The 22,160-nt window shown below is 32.1% G+C and overlaps 1 protein-coding gene across 1 annotated transcript in view; it reads right to left on the bottom strand.

Annotated features, from left to right (window-relative positions):
* LOC100142507 (uncharacterized) overlaps positions 1–8,684 on the bottom strand; it is a 155,683-nt gene extending 146,999 nt beyond the window's left edge. Inside the window, exon 1 of the mRNA XM_064357491.1 lies at positions 8,499–8,684. Within this exon, the coding sequence (XP_064213561.1) occupies positions 8,499–8,550 (52 nt within the window). The 5' untranslated portion in view covers positions 8,551–8,684. The remainder of the gene's footprint in view (positions 1–8,498) is intronic.
* Positions 8,685–22,160: the final 13,476 nt, after the last annotated feature.

Raw genomic sequence — 22,160 nt, 5'->3', positions numbered from 1 at the left:
GAATTATTGAAAAAATTGTGAATCCTTGCTTTCCTTCAATCAGTTTTCTTCAACTCATTCCTTATTTGCATTGTTACAGACTTTGCCGGAACCAAAGCTAAACGCGTTTTCTTCGTTTTTTTTTGTGATTCGTCCAAGATGTAACTTCTTTAAATAACGGTAAAAAGAAAATAAAAAAATTGTCAATACTATAAAAAATACCAAAAACTGACAAATAGCAATGGGAATCCCAAATAGAAGAATAAAATACTTTACTTTTAACGGATTATTGCTATATGCAGGAACAGATTTAGAATTATTAGAGGAAAACCACTTTACAACAGCTATTAATTTATTTGTTTTATTGCTCCTAAAAAATAACATTTTCTAAGAAAAAATCTGCAGACGAAACTTACATTTACCAAATGGGACTCCTGAATGACAATTGATAAATGAACAAGAAAAATTGCCAGGGTAAAAACTTTACCATTTTACATGCGGGGTCAAAACTTGCGTTTTTATAGGAAAGAGATTTACTTTTTAACTCCAAAACAAACGCACGAAACAATACCACGAAACAATAAACGGTGACATTTTTAGGAAGTGGACTTTAAAGCCTCATATCTAAATTGCAGAACAAGTGCTTTATTTCAGATCATTAAAAGAGACCACCTCTGAGACTAAAATTCTCACTCAATGTGATTTCGCTAAAAATTATAGTTTTGTTAAATCAGATGCTGCATCTTTTCACTGGAATAATGAACAGGCTACGCTCCTAACATTATTATAAAGATGGAAGAGACATAAGACACGAAAGCAACTTTATGATTTCTGATAATCTTAAATGTGATACGGCTACATTCTGTGCTTATACTAGAGATTATAACATTGTAAAGATTATAAAATGACTTCTTTTCTTTTCTACGAAACTGAATTATGGCAAATTATAACTAAACAGAAATTAAAGTGTTTCACTAACATTGAAATAAAAAATTATGCAAAAAAATGTGGTTGTCACATTCGAATTCGAATTTTCCAAAAACTTGAGTTAATTTTATTTTTTTAAATTTGTGTAAAATGGTGTATAGATTCTGCAAACATCTAAAACTTCATTCGAAAATATCTTATGATACCTTTACATTTGATCATTCTTTCTAGACATTTATGTGTCGGACACAAAATTGCATTAGCTGTTACATTCCGACAGAAGTTTCTTTCAATTTCTTTGACGAAATACTTTTTAAGCAGTTCAGCAATTCATCAATTTTCAGCGAATCGATTACATATTTATATATTATTTATATATTATATGTATACTAAATATTTATGTCGTATACAGTTAGTGGTCTCGCACGCAATGAAGACATCAAAACGAAAAATTGCAGCATGTGTAATAAAAATAAATTAAATAATAGTGCGAGAAATGGTAAAACCAGAACATAATGCTGTTCTGTGTGCATTCGTAAATGGATTTTGAGACACTATGGTACGTTTAGTCAGTTAATGACCGAATTGAAAGTTGAAGATCCAGTCCTATATTCTAACTTTCTTATTAGAACAAAATCTGTAGATTTTGAAAAATTCCTCTGCAAAATAATAAGTAATAAGTAATCAGTGTCCTTCCATTTCAAAAATATTAAAGTAATTTGAAAACCGTTAAGCATAGTTACAGGGAATGCTAACAGATATCGATGCAGAATTAAATACTCCTTCATTTAGTAAAGGACAAAGGAGACATTCCGTTTAGAATAGTTGTGTTATAACCTTTTTTTCGAAACTTCAACACAAGATCTAAGACTTCTTTCAAATTCCCAAATACGAATTTAAGATATTGAAAAATCCAGTTTTGACACCTAGTTCTAGATTATTTTTAAAATGCATTTGAATAACTCAGAATTATTCTATGTATGTTATATTAAATCTCGTTGTGCGTACTTCTATTCCTCGATTTATTACATAGATTAGCTATATCATATAGTCGTTTTTAAATTAATATCAAAACACATAATGGTATTCTGTTCCAAAAGATGTTATAAACGATAACAATTGCAATTAAATCTGAAATAGTTGAAATGAAAGTGATTATATCGGTATTAAAATTTAGTGAATATGTTTGCTAAAATGTCTATTATAGTTATTTATGTAACAAGTCCGCAAAATAGAGTTTTAGCGGACGAATCGGATTAACGACTAGGAGACGAAGACGAAGGAGTAGAATACTTAATGATATAAGTCCGCTAAAACTATTTTTCGGAAGTGTTGCATACAAACTTTTTTGGTACCAGCTATCTAAAACAAATGTAAAATTCTTTACATTTCCAATGCACGCTGATGATAAGTGTATTCGATCGATAGTCATAGTAACAACTGATTTATTGAAACAATAATAATAAATAAATTAGAGCCCGCAAAGTGTCGCTATGACGACTTTAAGTACTTTAAAATGACATTTTGAGAAAATAGAGTTTTTGCGTACGAACCGGATTAAGGACGAGGCGTCGAAGAGCTATTTTGCGGAAGTGTTGCATACAAACTTTTTTGGTAGTAGCTCTCTCAAGAAACAAAATTGTAAAATTCTTTACATTTCCAATTCACCCTCATCACAAGTGCAGTCGACCCATAGTCATAGCAACGATTAATTATTGAAACAATAATTATTGTTTTGTCAAATAATAAATATTAGAGTCCGCAAAATGTTGCTATGACGACTTTAAGTACTTGTCCTTTAAAATGACATTTTGCGGAGTCAAAGCAGCTCCCAAAAGAACCATTTTAAGGAGCGTGTACCAAAAAAAATGTATTATGTTTTATTACAATCGTGTTGCGAATGGAAATTGCTACAGTACTGCGAGCTAGAATTTCAAACCCTTTATTAGTTCAATAACACGGAAAAGTTTATTACTGAGATATCAGATTTAATTGATCCAGAAATAATATCTGTTTGATGTAAGTTTCAAAAACAAAACAAAAATTAGAAAAGGTATTAAATGAATATAATGATCGAATCGATTTTATTATTTGCTCACTTTTCAATAACATTAATAAAAATAAATAAACAGATCAATTAGAAGTAGTTAAATTCGCTATAACTTAATCTATTTTAAATACGGGCCAATTTTTGAAATGCAATTCCACTGTTCGTTTGGATTTACTGAAAAATAGATGATTGTTTCAACTTTTATTCCCAAAATAGTGCAAACAATTCAGTGGCTAATCGAATCGATCGCGTTTTTATGGATTTAATCTATTTTTCAAAAGTAATGCTGTTTCAACCTAATGGAAAATAGTCAATTTAGCGGATTTGCTGCATTGTTAAAACAGAATAATTAGGAAAATATGGAGTTCAAAAAGCAATACACTGAACTTTCGCACCCTTGGCTTTCCACGTAGGGTGTAAACACACAGTCTTAACAACTTTTCAAGTGGGTATAATCGCTCGGTCTTTGTGCGGAAACGTTAAGTTTTACGGTCTTAACGGAATACTGGGTGATTACTGATTAGCTAGCGGTACGTTGACCTCACCACCCAGTGGCGTATTATAGTAGAAGCCTAAAAAGCCCGGGCTTGGGGCGGAAAAATTTGAATGGGCGCAAAATGTTAAGAAAGAATTTTTTTCTTCCAAGAAATAATAAAATCGTGTATTGGTCGGAGCAAAATAAATTTACGGTAATTATTTTATTTAGAGATTAATAGATTAATGCTGAATTAGGATTTTTGAGCTCCTTGTCAGTTACGGGAATAAAAAAATGCTCAAAGTCAATTTAAATTAAGAAAGATCTTGATCATAACTTGAAAGGCAAATTACTCTAAATCATGGACATATTGTCTTTCATATTGTCATATTGTCTATTTATGTCAAGTGTTGCACAAAAAATTTCCGTATCTGTTTACATTTCGATAGAAATTTCTTGCAATTTATGTCATGGAATTCTGTCAGACAGTTTTCAAAGTGTGTTTTCAGCACGAAAGATTCGTTTTTCAATAAGTTTTTCTAGTCATTCATTCTGATTTTGTGTCACGACACAAACACAAAAGTAAACAACTCGTCAACTCTCACAATTTCTGTGAAACACGTTTGGACTTTCAAATCCGTAGTGTTTACATCTGTCACTAAAAAATATCTGACATATTTTGCCAATTCTTGAAGTATTTATGTCAGACATAATAAATTCCGTCTTGTTTACATTATGACACTTCAGTGTTGGACATAATAAGTGTCCACATGTAGACACTGCACCATAATGGACATTGGACTTACTAAAAGAATGAAGGTGAATAATATTGATACAGACATACTATTTTCAATTTTGTTGAAAAGTTTCGCTTATACATAATAAACGACTACCGTGGATCTACACTATTTAATCTTACATTAAGGCCCGGTTTACAGAAAGCTTCATCAAATTTTAATTCGTTGTTAAAAGTTAATAACGCGAATAGACCAATCAAATTGGCTCAATTTCGTCACGTGATCCGTGAATCACGCATTTAATTGCGAATTAAATTAATAACGCTTCTATAAACCGGTCCTAAAGCTTCTATTGCAATAATGTGCATCAGAAGTAAAGTGTTTATTATCTTCAGTTTTGACAAAATTATAATCATAGCATTTGCTATCAAGAAAGCCAGAAGAAACTTTGAAGACATTGTTGTTTTTTTATTTTTTAAATTATGTATATATGTTTAGTAATTATTATAAACAGACAATAAGCATATATTAAGAAACAATTGTACAATCATTGTGACACCTTCTCACCATTATTATTAACAAAATTAATAAAAAAAAAGAAAAGCATCAGCGAAATGTACTACAAAATGTACCTCTAAAACTAAAACTCAGCGTTTTCTATTAAATACTCTATTTTCCTACATACCAGATTTTTTTTCTGGATTTTTCCTACAATAGCTTATAATTAAATATAAACTAATATAAATATAAATTATATAATATAACACCTTAGTGTGTCATCTGTGTTCAAGCAATGTTTAGGTAAATGTTGTTTTGCCATCTAAATCCGTAAAAAATGGCGCTAGCCCTAAAAAATAATTAATAAAGTAAAAATTCAAGTAAATACTCTGTATAGAAACAACGAGCGGGGCGAAACTTTTTTAGGGCTTTGAGCGCCAAAATAGGTTGATACGCCACTGTCACCACCATTATGCGTTAAACTCACCTAAAAAAACTCAATTTTCTGAAAAGATAATCTAATCCGGTAAATTAGAAATTTGTTGTATTCAAGGAGAAAATGTGCAAACCTATTCATAAAAGCATTTGATTTATTAGTTAATTATAACTAATTAAGGTATTTCTTGGGTTCATAATTGAAAACCACTGCATCACCTAATAAAAAATGTGGGAAAGCTGAATGGTTATTTCGCCGAACGCAGCGAGAACAAAGTTGCAGAGAAAACTTTTGATCACATGATATTAGATTATTCTTTATGCAGCTAATTTTACGGTGAATTACTTGGGAAATGATATCAGGTATATGTTATTTTCCTTGTCCGGAAAATTTTCAACTCTTGAATATTTCAAATATCTAATACTGTGTAATATTAGAACAATTTTATGAAACCTTTCATTTTCTTTGTACTTTCGACACATTTAAATAATTTTCAGGTTTAACCAAATATTGCTGAACACAACAAGAAAAAAAATCTGTCCATTTCGAATAAATATTTACGATATTAATACACATTTATAATCACAATTGGTACTTTTACGTTAATTTCTAATTTCGAGATTGAATCCTTATGAAAAGGTGTCGCGCGGAACAAACTCCGAAATTAACGGAGGCGGAATAACTATTTCCCGGACAATTACCCCATCGCACATTTAATTATAACGCCTTTGATAAACACCATTTGAATATATAACGTACCAAGTTAAATTTTAAGCGTAACGATGCAACCATAAGTGATAGAGCAAGCAGTAAAAGGACGGCAAATGCAAAACTAAAAAGTACTTTGTGTATCACTTTTAAAAATAAAACAATGTCCTTTGTACAGCACAAACGAACAAATTCTTTCTTTTTATGCAGTGATGAATGCACTACAAAATGATGTGCAAATATCAGTAACTTATTCCTTGTCAAAAAGCCAAGGAATGTTGAAGTTTCCTTGCAAAATGAATCAATCATAAATGATGGAAACAGATTATGTTAAAAGTAGAGTAGATCAAGGTCAGACTGATTGCTTAAGTAGTGAATTATGTTGTATATCTAATTTTTTTATTGCTTCGTGATATCAGACATAAAATTTCTGTAGTTTTCCACCGAATTGGATTCATTATAATTGGGTCTTCAATGTTGGAACTAATACAGGCTGTCCTAGAACTAACGCCCCAGAGAAAAAGAGAGAAATCGTCATAAAAAGATGAATACATAATCCTAATGACAAAATTTTCTATCTTGAATGGTATTCAAGAAAAGAACGTTTTAATTCGACCAATCAGAGCCTTTTAAACCATCTAGGTTACTTCTCATAATTGTTGCTTGGTGGCATACTTTACTAGCTTCATTAAATTGTAGAGAATTTAATTCTGCATCAAACTGTGTTAGCATTCCCTATAGTTATGTTTAATAGTTTTCAAGTTACAAAAACTTTTTTTGGGAGTGAGAAATTCATTAGCAATAGGCCTTTTTTTAAACCACCATTCAATGAATTTATTTTGTTTTCACAGGACGGACAAAGTTTATCGTTTAATAATCAGAAATGTTTTTATAGAAAACTATGAAAAAATAGCTGTGGTTCGTAAGAAATTTTCTACAATGTCAAAAAGACCAACATAATTTAAAAATTATCACAGATAATTATAGGGAATGCGAATACAAATCGATGCAGAAAAAAATTCTTCTCCATCTTAGTAAAATAAAAATTAAGACATCCCATTTGAAAAAATTAAGTTATGGGTACTTGAAGCGGTTCAAACTTAACCTTAAAATTTTTGGGTTTATTAACTCTATTCCAATTTTAAACACACTGAAGAAAAGATATAGGTTTTCTCTTTTAATTCTTGAAATATGATTTCGAAATCTGTAAAACTAAGAGTTACCGATTTTTTAAGTGGCCGCTGCAAATCCAAAAATTTTCAAAAAAATCTTAAATATCACTAAGACGGTTAACTTTACATTTAAAATAAGAAAGTTGATAGCGACTTCCAGTATAATTAGAAGTGCCGCCATCTTAAAAATATTTTCATTGAGCAGAACTTTTGTATTAGAACTTCTAATGTGGGGTTTAGACGGAACAGGCTGTTTAGATGTCCGCATGATAGAGAATAGTCGGGTTAGGTCAGGTCAAGTCAATCCAGATCAGGTAAATAAATCTTAAGTCACTGGTTAAACAATATAATTTTTCATACGGCGCTAAATCAATAAATTACATTTAAAAAAAATATTTCTCTTCTAGATATTAATAATAATAATATTGTTGCTTATTCCAGAGAAGAGAAATAGAAGTAGACCTTTATTCTACAAGTGGTTATTATGGTAGATTATTTGATTTAGGGTCGGTTTACAGAAAGCAAAATTAAAATTTAATTCCAGATTAAAATAATGCGAATTGAGTTGCAATTTAAAATGCGTTGACAAATGTCAAGTTAATCTCGAATTAAATTTTAAATGCGGTAAAATGATCTGTAAACCAGCCCTTAGTGATTCTATCTATCGGTGAAATGTTAAATTAAATTATTACACTTCTTATTGTACCTGTGAGAGAAAACGTTGTGTTATACACGTAAAGAAAAGTTAGCACTATCTGCTCGTGATTCATTTCTAAAATACTCATAGATAATGAATAGCTTTTCTTTAATTGTACAATAAACTACTATTTTTGTATTACTGTGCTTTATTGGCCTCATTTTTTTTGTTTCAACCGTTTTAATGGAATCGACTCCAAAATACATATTTGATTCCTATCAACATATGGCAATGTTACGAATAGTTTTTACACCTTAATCAACAAATCATTATCTGTTCTTATTACCACTTATTAGCAATGATGTGACTCGTCATTGAACTTTAACATCAGTTAGTTTTGTTTTTCCTAGCAGAGATAATATCCATTGAAACTGACGTCCGAACAAATATTTGTTCAAAAGAAAAAAAAATCGAAGCTGTATTAATATAATACTACGCACCACCTTCACCTTTGCGTGACGAGTGATTACATGTATCTTCACAAATAAATTAAGCTACCCCAAATATATTTAACAAAAAATCTGATTGTTGTACCTACTCAATTAACTTTACTTCCTTTTAATCAAATGGAACGAATATATTTTAAATGTTCTATTATTTTAAATATTACCGTAAATAAATGACTGCAACTCCTTTACTGGTATAATAATAGGTACTAATAGGTAAAACAATTCGAAAACTTTAGCAAAATATACAAGACGGTGAAAAAGTTTCCAGACTCATAAATCGCAACTCTCCGCCAGCAGAAAATCACAACACTTCCGACAAGCCGGAAATGGTCAAAAATTCACTTAACCTTTTCCCCAATAAGCCACTAACCTGTCAACAAAGCCGCAAGAAAAAATCCAATTCCGAAATCCAGTGTCTTCATAATTCAATTCAGAATTCACGACACAACATCACACAAACGCGTGCTACGAGTACGTGCTTTTAAAATCGGCTCTTGGTGGCGGCGCGGCGTTCCGGTGGCGGCGCACAAGACTAACTACTGGAAACGGGAACTTCTGCAATGGGAGGAAGTGGCGCGCGACTGCGTCCCTTTTCGTTACAGGTGGCCAAGTTGCGCCCACTTAGGCTCACTGACAATAAAATACCAAAACTAGTGAAAATACCGGAAAATATTACATTAATTTCCTGTAATGCAAAATATTTTCTACAAATTAAGAGTAACTGTACATGAGGGGTTTAATCCAAAGAAAATCAAATTAATACTTCTTTTTGGGAAAGAGTCTTAACAGTCTACCTAGAAGAGCTGCCTAAGAAAAGAAAACCAAATGGTTTGTGGACACAGTATTCTATGGGCTATTTCTATTTCTATAGAAATATGGTGTCGCGGACTTTTTTTATAGAAAATTTAATTCTCTACAACTTCGTTCCTTACATTTTTTTGTATCTTCAGCCGTCTTCGCTGTATTTGCAAAAATGTAAGGTGAAACGCAAATTGATAATTCTAAGCGATAATTAGTTGCCTATTTATCAAAATGAAGGAAATCCATAGCTTGACCGTCTTTGAACGGCTTAAATGGTTGAAGATAGGGATATGGTCTCGTGCACTTTTTTAAAGAAAATTTAATTCTCTACAACTTTCTTTTTAACATTTTTCTTGTATATGCAATCGTATTCGCAGTGTTTTGAAAAATATGGGCCAGAGTGCAAATTGGTAAAAGTTTAAATTTTTTTTAAATATAGTTTAAGATATAAGTTTCGTACTATTTTCATCTCCTATTATTGAGAATTTCATGCTCTATCTGCCTGTATTTTTTTTTTGCCTTGTGCTAACCGATTTTAATTACAAATGTTTTTATTAACTCATTGCTTTGAAAACTTAGACGGTAATGAAACAACTGCGCCTCTGGCGACATTAATGGAACTATCGAGGACGGGGACGTTTTATTTGAACGACGCTTCATATTCTTAAGTTTTAGATATCCGTAATAGGGACCTACGCTTTTGCATCTGTATCCACGTTTAACAGTTTGTTTCTCATTTTTTTGCAAAACAGACGTCTTTCACAAATTAGTTTTTTCTTACAGCATTTTTATTGACGAATAATTTTTTAATATAAGTCTTAAAAGATTTAACATTTTAAAAAGACATGTAAAAATTACGTTTTTAAGACTTGAGTTATTGCATTAATTGAATTTTAATCTTTACCTCCTGAAATATCTGCATATTAAATTTCATAAAAATCCGTTGACAAATGTCTTAGGTGAGGTGAGAAAGTCTTAGGTGAGACATCCTGTATAAATCTATCATAAGTCTGATCATTTTTCATTTCTTTCACTAGTGGATAATAGGTCATTTTATATGCTCATAAGTCTGGATGAAACTCCAATTATAATGTAAAAGTGGATAATAATATATTAAATGATAGATTATACAGGGTGTTTACGGTCTAGGAGGCGAAAGTTTACCTAGTACTAAAAGAGTGTAGAGATAAGGTAACGGCGAAAAAAAACTCAGGAAATTGTTATTTTTAAAAATGTTATTTAACTGTGAAGTATTGGTACAGAGTTTGAGGGACACTGGAATAATTTCTTTTTTAAAATAAAATTTAATTGTTGCAATAAATAAAAATATTGTAACAATGACAATAAAAAACATCACTTCATAGTTATGACACTGTCATCATTTCGTTTGGCTTTACTTTATTTTTGATAAAAATTTACATCCGCTAGTCCTACTGTTTGATCAGTTGAACCGAAATCGTTTCCAGCAAGTTTGGTTTGTGTTTTCTGAAAGTTTTTTTTATCACATTTACGTCTCTGAACTAAAATTATTGAAATAATGAATTGGTTGTCATGATTAGAACTTACAGCAAAGCACAAGGTAATAGTAATTGTTGTAGTCGAAGCAGCAGTTCACAAACAAATGATGTAAATTTAATGACTTTCTGTTATAATGTGAATTTTTATTTTATATAGCGTTTTGGGGTTCTTCCATCACTTATATCATTCCCTTTAAGTTTCAACTCTAAGGCCGTAAACAGTACGCTAATGAAAATTTTGACACACGAGTGCGCCTGCGCACGAGTAAGACACTTCTCACGAGCTTTATAATGGTATTTCGAACACGTGTGATGTACGACCTTTTATCTTAAAGGTGCATTGTAAAAGATCCATTTGTAGTGATCTGTGTTGCTATAGTTATGAAATACACAGTTTCATTGTTTTCTCCAATTTTCCCCATATTTACTCAGTAATTTTATAAGAAAAAACACATACATATTATTTTATTTATTCTTCGACACTGTCAAAATTTCCGGTTTTTCTCCTGTGTAAGACAGTTTTGACAACTGTTTGTCATTTCTCGATACGAAGCGACAGATTATTTTTAATAGATTTAAAGCAATTTTAAGCCTTGTTGAGTCTAATTCAAAAAATAAAATGTTGTATTCAACTTGTTTTCGTGTAAATCGGTTCATTTATTTCACTTCGTGAATGATAACTCGTTTTCACTCGTGGTTTCATAATCTACTCATGAAATAAAACGTCCGATTTACACTCAAACTCGTTAAATAAATAACTATTTTACCCTTAGATTATTTAGAGTTAAATAATCATTACAATTATTTGTCTGAATCAAATGTTTGATGTGTGAATGTGTGGGCGAACGTAAGCTCTGAGAGCTTATTAGAAATTAAAAATCCAGGTTCTTTGGTATCATATTTGAAGATTTATAGAGCTACTTTTTCGAATTTAATCCAATGCTAAATAGATTTTTTTCATTGAAATAATTACTTTATAAAACAATGTGTAAATTTTCATCAGAAATTTTGGTAGCTAATTTTAGAAGTCTGTCGACAGTTTCGAACAATAATTTTGCTTTTTTTACTAAAATTTAATATTGATTTTAATTTAAATAGATTTATACGATGTTATACGTATTAGTGGTTATCCACCGTCCGCGATTCGTATCCTATTTTCATAAACTTTAAACAAGGTTAATTAATGATTATGAGTGCAGGTTTATAATTTGATCAATGTGTCCGCCACAGATTGCATGCAATTTGTACATATTGTTTTACCTCATTTTAAATGTAGGTTCAGCTTAACAACAATAAAAAATTAAGTTTATGCAACACTGAATTATGTAGACACAGGAAATGCAACATACGTTAAACAGTCATAGTGTTGTGTTCAATTATCGTACTTTCATAATCATTGTGTTCGTTCAAATTTGCAACATTTCTGCACACTGGGTTCCTTGAATAAAATTGCATCGACGTTGCATTCCTTGCAATTGGTCTTTAAACTTGAGTAACTCTAGATGCAATCCTTCTAAAATCTCACTTGACCTTTCCCTTCGATCAGCTCACTCTCTTTCCGTTAAAGAATATTAAATTTTCGAAAGCACTCCAATATTCACAGTGAATTAAAAACCGCACCATCTTTACTCATCCTCTCCATTAAGACGATTGCCTTTGCAATCCCAGCGCTAAAAGCTGGCAGAACGGCTTTATCTCAAACCAATTGCACCTTTGCCCTATTTGTTTCTGTCGTTTTTTTTATAACGATTTCTATTTTTTTGGTGAATTCTAATAAAGATTTTAGGGACTTTCCCAGTCTAGGCATTTTAATTGTAACTATTTTCTAGGGGGCATGGTGGAGGAAAACAACTACTTCAGCTACGGTAAATCGTTCTCATCTTATTCCACACTCTCTCGACATCTTCGAAACCAGGTCTGCCAGACTCGACTTATACAGAGTTAGGCAAAAGTATGGAACCAAGCGTTTTGTCCCTAAACTATTCCGGGTGTATTAGAAATACGTGTGTTAATTTTAATAGGTAACTGAGCTCAACAAATAAAACATTTTTTCTATTTGTATTTTTTTTTAATAAACGTTTCGCAAATTTACTTAAAAATTGGAACAAACAACATACAAAAATGTGTACCTACCCATGGGTACAAAAACAAGAGTATCTAACTATTTCTGTTATGATAGAAACGGACAATTTGAACCATTTAAAACAACAATAAAAATTGTTGTTATGAATACAAACTAATTGTTAAACACTAACCGGCTCGTTTTCACTAAAGAAAGGAGCAAAACAGTGAAAATAATAAATAAGAATTTTGCAAAATGTCATACAGAAAAATTGTTGTACTTGATGAGTTTTCCTACGTGGTAAAATTAACACACGTATTTCTGATACACCCTATATACACTTGCTTTCAAAACATTCGCGTACACATATTTTTCGCTATACCTATTAAATCAGGCATTTAATAAATCAACTTTGACGATTAATCTTTTGAAAAGTCAAAATGCCTCAATTTACAGCAAGACAAAATTTTGATAATTTCGAAATTAGAAGAGAGTTGGTCTATAAGAAGAGTTGCTACTCATTATGGGCTAAATAAAAGCACTGATCTACGCGTAAAAAAGAGGTGGGAACGTATGTGAAACACGATGGTGACCTATTTAAGAATTTTTAATAAGTAGCTTTTTCTCAAAAGTGTTATACTGTTTCCTGTCAACCATACTTTCCTGTTTTTATAAAAAGGTTACTAAGATTGTTTCCTTTATGAAAAGGCAAAACGCCTTTAGTTTATTACTATTTCAGTTCCGGAAATTTTATTATAAAAAAACGATTGCAATAATTTGAAAAATTTGAAAAAAAAAATTGTAATATAGTTTTTTGCATTTTTCACTCATACCATGAAAATTGGGAATAATGTTAAAGCATCAAATTAAAGCTTGTTAGAAACTTCATCGTTTGTGATATTTTTTTTTCTTTTGAGCAATTAGAAGTATTTATTTTTTGACTGGCACAAAACTTGAAACACCCTGTATAGCTAATAGAGCTCTGTAAATAAATTCCTTAAGCTTCTTCTAAGTTTTGTCCACCAAGGAATGGTCGAAAGTATGGAAGAACGATTGTTTTATATCAACGTTGTAATATATAATTTGTAGAAATTTAACGACTGGAAAAATCACTAGGGCAAAATACCGGGTGCTCAAAAATCGGCGCACCAACTCAATGAAGTGTGGCAGAGAATTGCTTACATATAAAGGTACAAATAGTAAAAAAAAATTTAATTAAGTTATTGGTAGATAACGAATTTTAAATAAATGATATGTGACAACGTTGTTTAACAGTCGTGATCGCAATTCGGAAGTAAAATTACCGTTGGGGGCGCCACTGAGCTAGGTCGAAAACAGTAACCATAAATGGCGGGAAAATGTTTATTCGGATATTTTGAGTGTTGTACGAATTTTGGGGCTTCACAATTATTACATTGCCTATGCGGAATGACTATTGTATCTTTGTTGCAAGAAACTTATGTTGACAAATGAGAGATGACGAGGAAAACACGAATAACGAATGATTATTTGGTTCACTTTCTTTATTGGAAAATTATTACAAAGACATTGAAAAGCCTACCTTATGGCATAATTTACGTTTAAATGTATCAGCAGTTGTTAATCTTTATTGTAGTTTTGTAGATTTACCGCAGCATTTCATGATTTTTTCAGTGGAAAATTCTAACCTAAAATTCACATACTTCACTAATTTATTGGTTTCTTGAGCCAAACTTTGTGTTCGCTGTGATCCATTACTTATAATCTTCAATTAGACAACTGTTTGATAACACTTCGTAATCAAAATTTAAATATTTTTCACTTTTTATCCAACTTTTCAAGTTCAACGATAAACACTTTATACCACGAAAAACTACAGAACCAAAGTCAACGCTAGTATTTACCACCACGTACTTTTAAAGTAATTCTTTCTATTGTAAGTAATTAACACTATATACGCAAAATTGTTGAACAATTCATTAAATGTCAGTTAAATGTGGCATTGCGAAAATTTCTTTACTGTTTTCGACATAGTTCAAAAGTCATCACCAGAGGGCGTCTAGTTAATTTTATTTCCGAATAGAATTTGATCAACAAAAAAAAATTATTTTTGAAACGGTTTCCTAGGAAATAATGCCCAGTATTGGCACATCTACAAATTGTGATTTTTTTGCTGAATTTTATTTTTTTTAATTAAAAAAACTGCTAAAACCTGATAGTAAATTTAAAAATAATTATTCATTGTTTTATTAGGAAACGATTACTGAGTGTGAAACATAAAAACATTAAAAAATAATGAAAACTGAACAAGTTAATAAAATAAGTTTGTAACTCCAGATTTTTTAAAATACGAGTTTAGGGATTTTTTCAAGATTTTTCCCGTAATCTTTTCATGCTTCTCAACAACGTATCACTGAGTTGGTGTGTCAGTTTTTAAGCACTCTTGTATAGGACACTTTCTGTTTTTGAATTCCAGTGGTTTGAGGTTTACAACAAGTACCTATATTTAGCTCCAAAAGCAATAAGGACCAAGATCAGAGAATATTAGAAGAAAGAAAACAGGAATTAAAAATAACAAAGTTTATTAAATTTCAAATGACAAATGGCAAATTCGCCAATCCCTTTTTTTCTATAATTTTCCCTAACAAATTAGTGCAATATTATTATGATCCATCATTGAACTCCTTAATAAATTTTGAAACCAGAGTGAGAGAACAAAATAGCATAATTGGCAGAATAGCGAGGAATACCAAGATATTTTTTCTACTCCTACTTGGCGAAATGAGCAAGCAGTTCAAACCTTCATCTCTTTGGGCCATGGTGTTTTAATAGTGAAACATAAACTCAATATTAGATTGTCGTAAAAAATAGTGAAGGGTGTATCAGAAATACGTGTGTTAATTTTAACAGGTAATAAAATTCATCAAATGTAACAACTTTTTGCAAAATTCTTGTTTATAATTTTCACTGTTTTCCTTCTTTCTTTTGTGCAAACGAACCGGCCAATGTTTAATAATTAGTTTGTATTCATAGCAACAATTTTCATTGTTGTTTAAATTGTCCGTTTCTATCACAACGAAAATAGTTCGGATCTTTTATTTTCGTACTCATAGGCGGGTATACGTTCCAGTATGTTATGTTTTTTTAAATTTTAAGTACTCTTGCGAATTTTTTATTGAAAAATTACAAACAGAAAAAATGTTTTATTTGTTGAGCTTTGTTACCTGTTAAAATTAAGACACGTATTTCTGATACATCCCGTACATTAAAGTATAAGTGGAACTTCTATCATTTTCGGTCGCTGAAATCCTGTTGATTTAATGATTTCGGGAAAACTCAATTCTCAATTGTCATTCGATCATTCCTTTATTTGATCCTCTTCACCTTTTGAAAAGCTTGTGGAAGAGTCTTCCAACAAAAAATTTATGATGGCATATTAATAATGGCAAAGTAGTCTCATGTCATCGAAGCATATCGTCTAGACCAGTTTGACGAATGGCGCAGCAGGCCGAAATTAACTAGAAGACATGTTTTTCTTGATAAAATTAAAGTTCCGTGGGTGGCCAAGTTTTTAGCCATTGATACTTTCCAATGGTTCGTACCAATGCTCTCATTTTGTGATAATAGTCTGTAATTTTTAGATACAAGTGTGGGTTGTGGGGAATATGGGCTTGGCCATATCTCAAGCTTTCCACTTAACCGGTTTTTAAAAAAAAAACTCTTTCGAATGAATCCTTACGACTCAGTATCGAATACTAATTCTGCCTATTGATTCTGATAAGAGTATATGATAAGAGCATTGGTACGAACCATTGGAAATTATCAAAAATCGGACAATCACAACTGTGATAAAAACAGAACACATGCTGCCTAGAACAAACGCCAGAGCTCTCATGCTGTTATGGATGATGTAGTTGATGGAAGTGTAATGGTCCTGGTATCTGTCAAACTCATCTTTGATTATTTCATAAGCTTTGAAGGCCCGTATTGTAGTTAGGCCTTCGAGACTTGCATTCAAGTGACCAATTAAGGGGCTACGAGCTATTTCTGGTCATTAGATATTTTGTTAGTGCAAGTAGTTAGTGAATAGTATGAGATGAGATGAGAATCGAACGGATATAAATACGGTAAGATGTTCAGCTCAGAAGAAGTAGAAAAGTGAACTGAAAGTAATTCAGAAGTAAACTTGAAGTTAGTTGCCAGTGATTATCAAGTCAATCAATGTAGAGTCGTTTTCATATCTGATGGCGAGAACAAAACACTGTTGAAAGTCACAATATCAACTTGTCGGTGTTAAATTTTCCAAAAAAATCAAAGTGAGCTTTGATTTTGTTCCGTTATGGGTGGTTTTTCGCCACCCAGAAATTATCGACACTTGGACGACTGATCCAGATCTATAAGATCCTCTCGATCATCGACTGTTTTTTTTTTTGGATTACGATGTTCTTCCAAAATTTTAAACTTCATCAAAATTTAACAGTTTGTTAATTGAATATAAAGGGAATTTCAAACGATAAGTGTGATTCCTTGTTGAAAATGGCTCTAAGGGAACAAGTAGATGCCATTGTTCTTGAAGAAACCCATACATACTTTGTCAGAAATAGACCTATTCTCCCGTGGAAAAATTCCTTGTTACACCTTGGTGGAATTCATCAAAAGTGCTTCTTACAGTTGTGCAACATATGTTAAATCGAATTTCGAAGGCTTAGTCCATCGCCAAGACACAGGAAAACATCTTTCTTCTCACTGACAAAATTGCTGAGATTTTTGTTATTAACGTTTATAAACCTAATGACCATTGACCTGAAATTCTGGTGCTGAATTATCATCCAGCTATTTACATTGGCGATTTCAATGTTCATCAAATTTGTGGGTTTATCCGGAGAACAACAGGAACAGTGTTGCTCTTGTTTCATGGATGGAACTAAATAAGCTTCATTTGTTTTTTGACGCTAAATCTAGGAAAAGTTTCTATTCGGCCAGATGGAAGAAGTACAATCCCGATTTATTCTTTGTTACAAAGACCAATGAAGTACCATTCTTTAGATCAACTCTTGCTGTGGAATTTAGATTGACAGATTTTTATGTCTTCGATAGATTATCGTTTTATTCTGTTGAAGTGTCAAACGCGCTACTTGCAATAACCTCCAACGCCAGTATTTTCGTATGTAGTAATTCTAATAAATCAACATACGTTTAAAATTTCACAGCAAGAGTTGATCTATAGACTTTTTGAACGCACTGTCCTATCTAGTTGTCCTGATAGCCAACATTATTAAAAGACTTTTCTTGAATACCTGTGTTATTTTCTATAAAAACATAAAATTTTGTTAATTGTTACGATCATTTTTGCTAAGTTATTGAAGCTCCCTATTCCCTTAAAATTATTTCCACTTGTAATGTTTATGAGAAAATTTACACTAACAAGTATATTTTGTGACATTCAACAGTGTTTGTTCTGGCCATCAGATATGAAAACGGTTCTATTAGCTGTTTCAAAACTATGTGGACGCTTTCGTCGCATTTTTTTTTAAGTAGTTGTTATAAATTATTTATGCAATTCAAAGAATTAATAGCTAATGTAATTTACAGTTTCAATGAGAGATATAATCATTAATAACTATATTTTTATCAACCTTATTTAAAAAAAATAATTTCGTAAATTGCGACGTTGGCGTTTACATAGTTTTGAAACAGCTAATAAGTCTAAATGATTACGCAGTATACTTTGGCTATTGTACAGTTGCGGCAACGGAATTTTGAACACAAAATTTACGTCATTTCAGAAAATGTCAATGTAAGCCACACTTTATTGTCATTATGATTGACGACGGAACGTTTGAAATAGCTATTTACACTCGAATGCGGTAAGTCACATTTTACAGCGCGACAACTTTGTTTGAGGCACGAGCCTGAAAGGCGAGTGCCTTATTAGTTGAAGCGCTGTAAAATGACTTAACGCATGAGATTTGTATAAAACTTTTTGGCCGACAAGCTTTTAATATTATTCTTTATAAAATAAATAAAAACTCAAAGTCACTTAAACATAGTAGGCTTTGGCCGGCATGTTAAACAACTGAAACAGTTTGACAGTTGTTAAATTTGTGAAAATCAAGCGACGATTTCAAATTTAATTATATCACAAATCACGTTTATATCTATCAACCATTATCAACCAAGATGAGCGACAGTGGTGAAAGTGATAGTTTCACCGCTACACCTCCGGAAATAAGGCAACTTGCAGAGGGTGCTACAAAACAATTATTGCCTGAAAAATCGAAGACAAGGTACGAGGCGCAATATAGTACGTTTAAAGATTGGTGCAAAATAAAAAATGTGAAAAAAAATGTAAAATTTGTGGTTCCCAAACGTATGTATAGGTGGCGCTGTTCCGGGGGGATTTATATTTTCACTAATTAAATATACACCATGGTCGATTGAATTAAATAATTATAGGTAACAAGTATTTCGTTATACGAACTTAATTATGGTAAGCACGGTTTGTATCTTAAACATGTCTAATCGTCCAGTGTTTTGTGGTTACTTTACCTAATTGTTTGCTACCAGTTTACAGCATCGTGTTTAAAGGTCAAGTTACCTTTCATGAATGGGCAACTGTCATTCGCGTTTTACAGTACTGGAGGCCAAAAATAGAATTTGAATTATAATTTGAATATTTAAAAGTTTTAGTTGAATTTTATCATCGAATCTCTTCGACAGGAAAGACGAAGCAGGAAAAGCAGACGTGTTAACTTTGTTTTTAATAGTTAATTTTAATGTTTACTTGATTTATTATCTAATTTTTCAGCCTTACTTGCGCATGTGTTCAGGGGCTTGGACATGCGACTGAGAGAGTTTGACGATCTAAGACTACCAGGATTGACAGGGAGACGTCCAAGAACTGTACGTACACCACAAGTCAAAGAACAAATATTGGATATGGTAGAGGAAAACCCGGAGGAAGCACCCGTAATATTTCGCTGGAGTTGCAAATACACCGAAGTTTAGTTTGGAATGTCATTCATTCGGAAGGATACTATCCATTCTATTACACGAAGACACACTCTTTACTGCCAGGAGACTATGGAAAACGGGTCGATACCCCAATTGGTTGCTCAAATCCTAGAGGATCCTCATTTTACAAGTCGAGTGCTTTGGACTGATAAAGCACACTTTAGTCGTGATGGTGTTTTTAACCAAAACAATCTACATTGTTATGGTTTTGAAGATCCGTATTTTCGTCGTGAAAATCATGTCCAGGACCGGTTTGCTGTAAATGTTTAGGCTGGGATACATGGCACTAATTTGTTAGGGTCAGTTATTATTCCTGAACGACTTAACGGAATATTTTTTTTGGATTTTTTAAGAAACGATATGCAGGAGCTATTGGACAATCTTCCTCTTCATGTACTCCAAAATGGCTGACTCCAGTTAGATGGTTGTCCAGCTCATCACACAGCACCAGTGCGAGCATGGATAGACGAAAATTATCCAAATAGATCGATTGGTCGAGATGGACCAGTAGCGTGGCCAGCACCCAGCAAGATCACCTGACCTCACTCCTCTTGATTTTTTTATGTGGGGACACATAAAAAATTTCGTTTATCCACAATCACATTATAATTGGAATTTTTCCATACTTATGGAGCATATAAAGTGACCTATTATCCACTAAGGGAATAAAGTAACTTTGTTCCACTTTTGCCATAGCAAAAGTAATTATGACTACCAGACAAAACCTGCCAAGTTTCATTTTACGAATACGAATATTTTTTCGACAGATTTCATTCTGTTAATGTGGTGACGCCCTCGTGTTTAAACATTCTTGCGTGAATAAAATGCTTTCTAAAACACTTATACAATAAATAACTATTACAAACTCTCCATAAATAAAAACCATGTCCTGATGTCCGATTTTTGGAATTCGAATAATTAATTCATCATTCGCACTTTTCATACTGTCAACACGGCACTTGACCAACTCTCCTACTGACTAAGCACCATGAGAAATTACCCTTCCGAAAACAAACTATTTTTAGTTGCAAAAACTTATCTCAGTTTGTGCGCTTAGCATGCGATCGCCAATCCTGCGATTCAAAAACGATTTTAGCTGAAATTTCAATTGTCTTTTTCTCAAGAACTATGCATTTTTGGGTAAGACAATTTTGGCTTAATTGATAGCATTTTAGTTCAACATGAGATCAAATTTGACTTTATGGGTAAACTATGGTAAATGTAATGTAGTTTTTAGCATATCGTGAGTCCAGATTTAAAAATAACTAAGTGCGTTTTAAGTAAAAACTAGGCATTTTAAATTTATGAATTATCTCCACAAATACGAAGAACATTTACAGGGGTGGCAATTCACCTGAGATATTATCCGTTTTTTTAATAAACAATTGGCAGTGTCAAAAACGGGTATAAAAGTAGTTCGCATCGCTTTGAAATGAAAAAATGAGAATTAGTACATTACGTACCCCGATTTGGGACGAGCAACAATACACCTTGTTCATAAATTTCTTCAATCAACACCATACAACGAAAATCCTTTCAAATTTTGACACTGATAATTGTTTATAAAAAAACGGACTGTACATTCATGGTCGTTTTTGAGAACTTATACAAGTCATTGTGTAAAACTGCACATCCAGAACACGCCTTAAATGAAGCACAGTTAAAGGTGTTGGGAGAGGTACACTTACTTTGAAAACTATCGCGCACACATTTTTCGCTATATTAAATCAGGCATGGAATGAATCTACTTTGACGACTAATCTTTTTATAAGTCAAAATGCTCGACTAAAAGCAAAAAAAAATTTGATACTTCCGAAATTAGAAGAGGGTTGGTCCATACAAAGAGTTGCTACTCATTATGTGCTGAATAAAAGCACTGTTCTACGCGTAAGGAAGAGGTGGGAACAAGAAGGGACCCTGACTAGAAGACCATGTTCGGGAAGACCCAAATTTGCCAACGCAGAGCAGGACGGAGCTCTTTTAGATAATTTAAGAGAAAACCCTTTCAATACGTCCAGACAAGCGGTTTTTAAGACCAACTTTCCAGGAACGTGAGTGACAGCATGCCGTCGTGTGAAAAATTGAGGAATTAAAAATTTCGCTAGTGCAAAGAAAACTATATTAACACAAAAAATACGCAGTTCCGTACACTATTTTGGCCGAATTCTGAAGAACCGTTCATATTTTTTTTAAATGCTGTCAATGTCATCCAGGCAATTATAAAATGCCACGCAAAAATCGAGCAACTTCGGAAAGAACATTGAAGACAAAAGTAAAATAGTATATTATTATTTATTATACGTGTTTACAAGACATTCTAGTGTGGCACGAATGGTTATGAAGCACGACGAAAGAGAATGAGTGCCACAATTAAGTCTTATGAATGAGGGTAATATACAATTTTTTCTACTTTCTATTTTTGTTGTTTGTTTTTGTTTAATTTAACTTATCAAAATCTGTTCAGATCACACATTAAATTACAGTAATGACTGCTGGCACCCATTCCAGCACTGCCAATACAACTCCTAAAAATATACTCAAAGTAGTTGCACAGAAGTTCTCTTTGTGAAACTATTTTCGGTGAAACTAAGTGAAACAATGAACATTTTGTGAAACCAATGTAGAAAATATTTTCTCGGTAATTTTTCATTTTCTTTGT

This window comes from Tribolium castaneum, chromosome 6 (assembly GCF_031307605.1).
Source record: "Tribolium castaneum strain GA2 chromosome 6, icTriCast1.1, whole genome shotgun sequence".
Classification (NCBI taxonomy): Eukaryota; Metazoa; Arthropoda; class Insecta; order Coleoptera; family Tenebrionidae; genus Tribolium; species Tribolium castaneum.
The sequence above is the reverse complement of the archived record's forward strand: the minus strand, read 5'-3'. Positions and strand labels throughout refer to the sequence as shown.